General features: G+C 49.8%; 1 protein-coding gene across 1 annotated transcript in view; it reads right to left on the bottom strand.

The window, feature by feature from the left end:
* Positions 1-1521: 1521 nt before the first annotated feature.
* LOC125481735 (paired box protein Pax-8-like) overlaps positions 1522-9207 on the bottom strand; it is a 16122-nt gene continuing 8436 nt past the window's right edge. The window contains exons 4-5 of the mRNA XM_048593635.1: positions 4093-4238; positions 1522-1854 (exon numbers count right to left, since the gene is read on the bottom strand). Coding sequence (XP_048449592.1) covers positions 1522-1854; positions 4093-4238 — 479 coding nt within the window. The remainder of the gene's footprint in view (positions 1855-4092; positions 4239-9207) is intronic.

Here is a 9207-nt window from a genome sequence, read left to right as displayed (position 1 = left end):
ACACACACACACACATACGCACACACACACACGCATACACACACATACACACACACACACACACACACACACAAATCTATGGGATGAATATGTATTTGCAGATACATTCTATTTTGTTCATAAAGCACACAATTTATAGGCTGTCAGGCAATATGGCGTTTATAAATTCCTACTTTAGAAATAAAACCAGTCTGACTCCAAACCAAAATACACACAGATTCTAGACAAAGCCTCACACATAACATGCATTGCCTGGCCTAAAATGTCACCTCTTCTTTACACTGATAAAACCTTTTGTTCTCTCAGGACAGTGACTTGAAAAGAATTTGGGGATTTGCATATATATACTAATCAATTAAATCCTTCTAACTGATTAAAGATTTAACACATCTTAGGATTGTTTGATCCATCCACATCAGTGGTATGACCCTTTAATCTTTTACTTATGAATTCTGTGTCTGATCCTACCTCTCTCACTAGCTCCTGAAGAAGGAGCAAGACTCCGAAAGCTTGTGTTTTCAAATAAACCTGTTGGGCTATAACCTGGTGCCATGTGATTTCTGACCTTGAATGGGAAAGGTTTGGAAGGATATGGGGCTAGAGCAGGCAGTTGGGACGAGTTTAGTTTGGGATTATAGTTGGCACAGACTGGTCGGGCCGAAGGATCTGTTTCCCTGCTGTTCGACTACAACTGCATGAGGATTGGGACATCTCAAACATTTTCACAGTGACATCTTGGCGCGAAAGAAAAACAATTGGTCGTTTTTTTTTTGTTTATCTTACACGAGAGGGTCGTGAATGAGTAACACTTGCAGAGATTCCCAAATTTCGCTATGTTCCCAGTCGCTCATTGGACGTGCTTTAAACTTTAGGGCTCAGCTCTCTCCTCAGATGTCCACAGTGGGGTCCCAAAGAAGCCAAAATTTAAAACAAAAGGACACCCATTTGGAAGTCTGTTTGAGGCATTTGCTTGTGATGCTGTACCGTGCGGGGAATCGCGAGAGTGATTTGTGAACTCCAAATGCCTGCTGTGGGTTTATTCAAACTCCTTAAAGAGGTGCAGAAATTCAGTAGCACCCGTACAGCGAGATAATGTCTCAACTTCGGTGACGTTTCTTCAGAGTGTTTTCCATCCTCCACGGTCCTTTCCTCTGGTAAAATCTGGCAGCATCCCGCAGCTTAATTGCTACTTGCTTCTAAATTATTACTTGCTTTTAAATTATTACTCGCCTCTAAATTATCACTGGCCTCTAAATTGTCACTCGCCACTGAATTATTGCATGCTTCTAAAATATTACTTGCTTCTAAATTATTACTTGCCCCTAAATTATTACCTGCTTCTAAATTATTACTCATCTCTAAATTAGTACTTGCTTCTAAATTATTACTCGCTTCTAAATTATTACTCATCTCTAAATTAGTACTTGCTTCTAAATTATTACTCGCTTCTAAATTATTACTCATCTCTAAATTAGTACTTGCTTCTAAATTATTGCTCACCTCTAAATTATTACTTGCCTCTCAATTATTACACACCTCTAAATTATTGCTCGCCTCTAAATTATTGCTCACTGCTAAATTATTACTCGCCTCTAAATTATTACTCGCCTCTAATGCTATTGCGTGGCCAGTCAGAAAAGAGTGGATCCGGCCCTGTGTTGGCATGCTCCCAGCTGCCACACCTCTTGATCCTGGCAGTGTTTGCTCCCAGAATTCCACAGTTCGGAGCCGCTCACCTGTCACCACCGGATAGGCCTGAGGTACGCCCCTGCCAACCTGGGTGGACGGAGGGGTCAAGTCTTGCTTGTCTTCTTCGATTCCGCCGCTCAGTGATGACAGTGGGTACAGAGGGGCCTACGACAAGGAACAGAGAATGCCGTGAGATTGTGGTTTGGAGAGACGCGCCAGTTTTCCCGCTTCTTGAGGCCCTCAAGGTTCGGGTTTCACCAGGGAGGCTCCGAGTTGTTGGCCAATGGCCAACCCCTCCATTCCTGGGGATGTGGGACATTGGCAGAACCAGTGCCCGGGCATTAGAGCCTGCGCATTCCTGGTCTGAGTAATGGGCACTGTGAGACTCCCCAAACTGCCAAGAAGAGAAATACATCCCCCCGCTTTACTTCACCAATACGATTTCAGGAAGGGAATGTGCCATCCTTACCCGGATTGACAGTGACTCCAGACCCACAGCAATGGGGTTGGCACCTGCTATTAACGCTGTTGGCTCTTGTACTGCCCCTGAAATGAGGGTCAGGCCAATAGCAATGAGAGACGGGGCCTTGCCAAAGACGCCAACATGAAATAATTTGATTTTTTGAAGGGATTTCATTTTACAAAGTCTTTCATACCCATCTGATTGCCTCGTTGGCAATTCCGATGGCATCTGATTGCGTTGTACTGACAGTAGTGAGGTGGTTGTCTGTGACCAGCATGAAAGTGATGGGGCGAAGGGTGTTTTCCTGTGCTGTAGACCTCTATGACCTATCAGTCCAATCTCTCTATTTTAAAGATTTAACCCCCTGTAACACTCCCTTACCATCAATCGTCCGTTGTAATCAATAGAAGCGACAAGCCACACCCCAGTTATTGTACCTTCTTAGTTAAACCTGCGTTAAATTAAGCGAAGGGTCCAGACCCGAAACGACAACTTTCCTGCTCCTCTGACGCTGCCTGACCTGCTGTGTTCCTCCAGCGCCGCACAGCATCAGCACTAAATTAATCTGCAGGGCTGACATTTTGTCAAGAATCTTTTGGAATTCATCCTGGATACCAGGCCCAAGTATTCCTCAATATTCTGGGCTGTTTGTAATAGAGTTGTAGAAGTCTACAGCTCAGAAAAGAACCCCTTCGGCCCATCGAGTCTGTGCCAACCACCTCACTATTCCACTCCCCGACTCCCAGCGCTTGGCCCACAGCCTTGGCATGGCAAGGGTGCCTTTACATCCTTCTTCAATGGGATGGGGGTTCCTGCCTCTCCCACCCTTACAGGCAGTGAGTTCCATATTCCCCACCAGCCTCTGGGGGAAAACATTTTCCCTAATGTCCCCCTCTAAACTTCCTGTCCCTTCCCTTAAATCTATGCTCCTGTGGTCCACAAGGATTAGTGCTGGGCCCCCTGCTTTTTGTCATTTATGTAAATGATTTGGATCTGAATACAGGAGGTATGGTTAGTAAGTTTGCAGGTGACACGAAAATTGGAGGTTGTCGTGAACAGCGAAGGTTACCTCAGAGTACAACGGGACCTCGATCAGATGGGCCAATGGGCCGAGGAACGGCAGATGGAGTTTAATTTAGATAAATGTGAGGGGCTGCATTTTGGGAAAGGCACATCAGGGCAGGACTTATACACTTAATGGTAAGGTCCTGGGGAGTGTTGCTGAACAAAGAGACCTTGGAAATGCAGGTACATAGTTCCTTGAAAGTGGAGTTGCAGGTAGACAGGGCGGTGAAGAAGGTGTTTGGTACACTTGCCTTTATTGGTCAGTGCATTGAGTATAGGAGTTGGGAGGGTCATGTTGCGGCTGTACAGGACATTGGTTAGGGCCCCTTTTGGAATATTGCGTTTAATTCTGGTCTCCCAGAAGGATGTTGTGAAACTTGAAAGGGTTCAGAAAAGATTCACAAGGATGTGGCCAGAGTTGGAGGGTTTGAGCTACAGGGATAGATTGGGGTTATTTTCCCTGGAGTGTCAGAGTGTCAGAAACTTCCTGCCCCTTCCCTTAAATCTGCTTCCCCCCCCAGGTATTAATGCCCCTACCGAGGGGAAAAGTTCCTTCTTGTCTACCCTAGCGATACTCCTTATCGTTTTATCCATCTCAATCATGCCCCTCTCCTCTCAATCCCCTCTGCTCTAAGGAAAACAACGCCCCAATCTGTCCTAATCTCTCGTCAAGAACTGAAACTCTCCAGCCCCGAAAAGGTAACATCCTGGTAAATCTCCCTCTGCCCCTTCTCCTAGTGCTATCACATACCTCCTATAATGTGGATTCCAGAACTTGCACACAATACTCTCGCTGTGTGGCTTAACCGACGTTTTATATACAGTTCCCAGCCAAACCTTCCTGCTCCTAAACTCTACACCTTAAACTCGCTCACCTGGTCGCCTTTGGCGTCGGAGTAGGCCTCGGCGTAGCGCGGCCTGTCGAAGGTAGGCTCCGGGCCCTCGAGTTGCCGGGGGTAGGCCTCCGTCCTCATCTGCTTGCGGGGAGCGCCGCCTTTCGCCTCGCAGCTGTCCTGCGCACCTGCGAGGAAAGGGAGCAAAACTCTATGGTTAGCCACGCTGCCCACGAGGGGAGGTGGAGGGGACCCAAACCCGCCGATGCGCAGCCTGCACCGTTTCAGCAGACCGCGTCCCAGCTTAAGCGCCGCGCGCGTTTTCAGGCCCTTGTGGCGTCCCCGTCCAAAAAGGGACCAGGCCAAAGGATCTTGGGCCCGTGCTTAATGTCAAGTGCCAATCCACATCTTAAGACTTGAATCTGAATTCCACTGCTCCCCGCGCACCCCCCGTGACAGACCTGCAACACAGAAAAACGCGCCTTTCCAAAAATAGGCCCAAAAGCTCTGTAAATGCGGTGTTTTTTGTTAACGGGAGCGTTGGAGCGCCAATAGAAATCTGTCAAATTGTCATTGGTACAATGGGTCATCAAAAGTCTTTTCCCCACAAATGGCAAACGACAAAAAGTGTTTTAAGGCGGTGTGGGTTCAGGTGGAGGGTGGGGACCAAAGTTTAAACGAGGTGTGCGAAGCAAGTTGTTTTTTTTTAACACAGAGGGTGGTAGGCGCCTGGAACCCATTGCCAGGGGAGATGGTGGACTCAGAGGGGCACCAGCCAAGTGTGGCACAGATTGGGAAGAGATCGAAGACACGGGGCTTGGCGAGTTAGAAATCGGGAAACGCTTCGAGAAGAACCAGGCCGTGAGGAGGTTTCGAACGAGGAGACGAGAAATTTGAGACGTCGCACAATTTGCGGCAATGTTGAAACATGTTGCCTGACTCCATTTGTAAATCAGAATCTGTCTACGTCAGGCTTAAATACACCTATATTTTTGTGTGTGGGGGTGTGGGTGGTAGAAAATTTGAAAGGTTGGAAAATCTGAAATTGGAAAAGAACATTTTGACCTTGAATGGGAATCAAAATTGTGCCTCTTAGTTCTAGACTCCCCCATGAGAGGAAACATGTTCTCAGCATCTACCTGTCAAGTCCCTTCAGAAAGCTGTATTTTTTTCAATAAAATCTTCCTTCTACCATCAACAGCTTGTCTCCTGCTTTCACCGTTTCACCCCAAGAACTGTATCCAACTCCTTCCTGAAAACATTCAGTGTTTTGTCCCCCGACCCTGTGGGAGAGAATTCCACAGGCTCTCCCCACCACTCTCTGGGTGAAGACATTTCTCCTCATCTCAGTCCCTACCCCATATCCTTAGACTGTGACCCTCCTGGATCTGCACCCCTCCCCGGTCATCGGGAACATCCTAACCCGATCCGGTCTCTCTCCATCCGTCAGTCCCAGGAATCAGACTGGGGAACCCTTCGCTGCTCGCCCTCCATCGCCAGAGCCCCCTCCCCTCAGATAAGGAGACCCCCAAAATCTCCCACACACACGATACTCCAGGGTGCGGTCTCTCCCTTTCCAATTGCAGAGAGACATCCCTGCTCCTGTACTCCGATCCTCTCGCCATGAAGGGGCCAACATCCTACTGGCAGAGTGGGGAATATTCCATCACACTCCTGACTTGTGCCTTGTCGATGGTGGGACAGGCTTTTGCGGGGGTGGGTGGTCAGGAGGGGAGTTACTCGTTGCAGGATTCCCAGCCTCTGACCTGCTCTCGTGGCCTCAGTAGTCATCTAGCAATTCCTGTTCAGATGGTTGGGCCTAGGACACTACCCCCTGAGGAACTCCTGCAGAAATGTCCTGGAGCTGAGATGACTGACCGCCAACAACCACCACCATCTTCCTATGTGTCAGGTATGACTCCAACCAGCGAAGAGTTTTCCCCCTGATGCCCACTGAGTCCAGTTTTGCTCGGGTTCCAAAATGCCACACTCAGTCAAATGCCTTGATGTCAAGGGTTGTCACTCTCATAGAGTCGTATGACACGGAAACGGGCCCTTTAGGCTAACCTGTCCATGCTGACCAAGTTTTCCAAATTAATCTAGTCCCGTTTGCCAGCATTTGGCCCATATCCCCCTAAACCCTTCCTATTCATGTACCCATCCCGATTCCTTTTAAATGTTGTCATTGTACCAGCCTCCACCACTACCTCTGGCAGCTCGTTCCATACACGCACCACCCTCTGTGTGAAAAAGTTGCCCCTCAGGTCCCCTTTTAAATCTTTCCCCTCTCAGCTTAAACCTATGCCCCTCTAGTTTTGGACTCCCCCACCCTGGGGAAAAGACCTTGGCTATTCACCCTATCCATGCCCCTCATGATTTTATAAACCTCTATAAGGTCACTCCCTCAGCCTCTGACGCTCCACTGAAAAATGTCCCAACCTATCCAGTCTCTTCCTGTAACTCAAACCTGCCATTCCCAATAATGTCCTGGTAAATCTCTTCTGAACCCTCTCCAGCTGAATAATATCTTTCCTATAACAGGGCGACCAGAACTGGACACAGTGCTCCAGAAGAGGCCTCACCAACGTCCTGTACAACCTCAAAATGACGTCCCCAACTCCTATACTCAAAGGTCTGAGCAATGAAGGCAAGCGTGCTAAACACCTTCTTAACCACCCTGTCTACATGTGACACAAACTTCAAAGAATTATGTACCTGAGCCCCCTAGGTCTCTCTGTTCTGCAACACTACTGTTAACCGCGTAATCTGGAATTCAGCTCTTTTGTCCATGTTTGAGCCAAGGCTGTAATGAGCAGCCTGCTGTTCCCCCTCACTGGCATCGAGAGGTCACAGTGGCCACAAGAAAGAGCCCACGGGGCAAAGCGGGCATGTCCAATGCTGCAAACGATGGGCACAATATGGTGACTGTGAAGGTCGTCTGTGCCCAGCTGGCATCCCAGTGCGAGTCAGGCCCCTGTCTGCCCCACGGAGCCCAATGCCACTGACCTCTGCCAACCTCTCCTGTTCCCCTCCCACCACGACCACCCATCACCCTTCAAGAGCACAGTGCGCCAGGACGGCATGGCCGGAGGGGTGACACACCTTCACCTGTTGCTGTGGCAAGCTCCCCCCCTCCCCCACCCCCACAGGCCATGGGGAAGGCACCAGGGCCACAGAGTGATGACGATGGGAGTTTGGACTGACAGGCGAGTGGACATGGCACGGGAACCGCGAGCGTGAGCAGGTTGGCGCTGACAGAGCAAGCTGGCATCCCCCGAGAAGCAGCCTGGACCAGTACAGGTGCTAGCCCCTGCCCACAAAGGAAGCGCCCACTTTTGCCTAAATGCCTCGTAGGTGAGCTGCCATCTTGGTAGTGGGAGTGTCGCATTGGGGGTGGGGGCTGGGGGAGGTGGGGGGGAATCCAGGAAAAAGTCAGATGCCAAATCTCCGAAGAGCTGTGGGGTCGTGCCCTGTAATGTCCTCCCCCTGGAGGTCAGATCAGACACACCCAACTTCTCATTCACTTCTGCCACTCGGACAATGCCCCCCACCATTCCCCTCATCCACCACCCCCCCACCCCAGGTAAGACCCCACCCACAGTTTGGTCTCATTTCCCAGGGCCGCCATTGGCTAGGCACCAAGTTTTCCAGAGCTCTGCTTGTGCAACGTAAATGGACCCATAAACCGCTGAGGTGAAGAGTCCTATGCCTGAAACAAAAAATACAAGGCCGTGAACAAACCCATTTGTTGCCGTAGCGACAGGAGTTGGGGGGGGTGTAATTTATGCACAGAGAATGGCAGAATAGCCCCGATGAGGCCAACTTCTTCCCCGACTGAGGATTCCCCAGCGCCGTTGTCGACAGGGCCCTCAGCTGGGTCCGACCCACCTCCAGCACTTCCACCCTCACCCCACCCCACCCCCCTCCCCCCAACAGCGATGGGGTCCCCCTCGTCCTCACCTACCACCCCACAGCCATCCACCTCCAGAGGGTCATCAGGCGTCATTTCCGCCACCTCCAGCGAGATGCCACCACCAGGGACATATTTCCCCTCCCTCCCTTATCCGCCTTCCGCAGGGACCGTTCCCTCCGGGACACCCTGGTCCACACTTCCTTCACCCCCAACACCTCCCCACAGCCCCACAGCACCTTCCCCCTGTAACTGCAGAAGGTGTAACACCTCCCCAGTATCCAAGGGCCCAAAACCAAAGTTTGTGACTTTACGCGTTTAATATATATTTTGCTTGCAATGAAATCACAGCGGCAGCCTCTCGCGAGTGTGTTCAGTTCTTGAACTGCACATCGGATCTCAAGTTACGACCAAATTCCCTTCCCACCTTGATCCTGTTTGACCCCACCAAAAAAAAACTGTGATTTCAGAACGAATGGCAGCTCAATCACAACCATCTTTAGTAGCATCATCGAGTCATACAGCACAGAAACAGACCCTTTGGCCCAACTTGTCCATGCCTGCTAGTTTTCCCAAACTGGGCTAGTCCCGTTTGCCAGCATTTGGCCCATATCCCTCTAAACCCGTCCTATTCATGTACCCATCCAGATGCCTTTTAAATGTTGTAATTGTACCAGCCTCCACCACTTCCTCTGGCAGCTCGTTCCATACACGCACCACCCTCTGTGTGAAACAGTTGCCCCTTAGGTCTCTTTCCCCTCTCCCCTTAAACCTATGTCCCTCTAGTTTTGGACTCCCCTATCCTGTAGAAAAGACCTTGGCTATTCACTCTATCCATGCCCCTCATGATTTTATAAACCTCTATAAGGTCACCCCTCCTACGCTCCAGGGAAAATAGCCTCAGCCTCTCCCTATGGCTCAAACCCTCCAGTCCCCGGTAACATCCTTGTAAATCTTTTCTAAACCCTTTCAAGTTTAACAACATCCTTCCTATAGCAGGGAGACCAGAATTGAACACAGTATTCCAAAAGTGGCCCTAACCAATGTCCTGTACAGCCACAACATGACCCTCCCAACTCCTATACTCAATGCACTGACCAATAAAGGCAAGCGTACCAAACACCTTCTTCACCGCCCTGTCTACCTGCAACTCCACTTTCAAGGAACTATGAACCCGCATCCCAAGGTCTCATTGTTCAACAACACTCCCCAGGACCTTACCATTAAGTGTATAAGTCCTGCCCTGA

Source organism: Rhincodon typus, unplaced genomic scaffold (assembly GCF_021869965.1).
Source record: "Rhincodon typus isolate 14 unplaced genomic scaffold, sRhiTyp1.1 hic_rhity00003359, whole genome shotgun sequence".
In the NCBI taxonomy this organism is placed as follows: Eukaryota; Metazoa; Chordata; class Chondrichthyes; order Orectolobiformes; family Rhincodontidae; genus Rhincodon; species Rhincodon typus.
The sequence above is the reverse complement of the archived record's forward strand: the minus strand, read 5'-3'. Positions and strand labels throughout refer to the sequence as shown.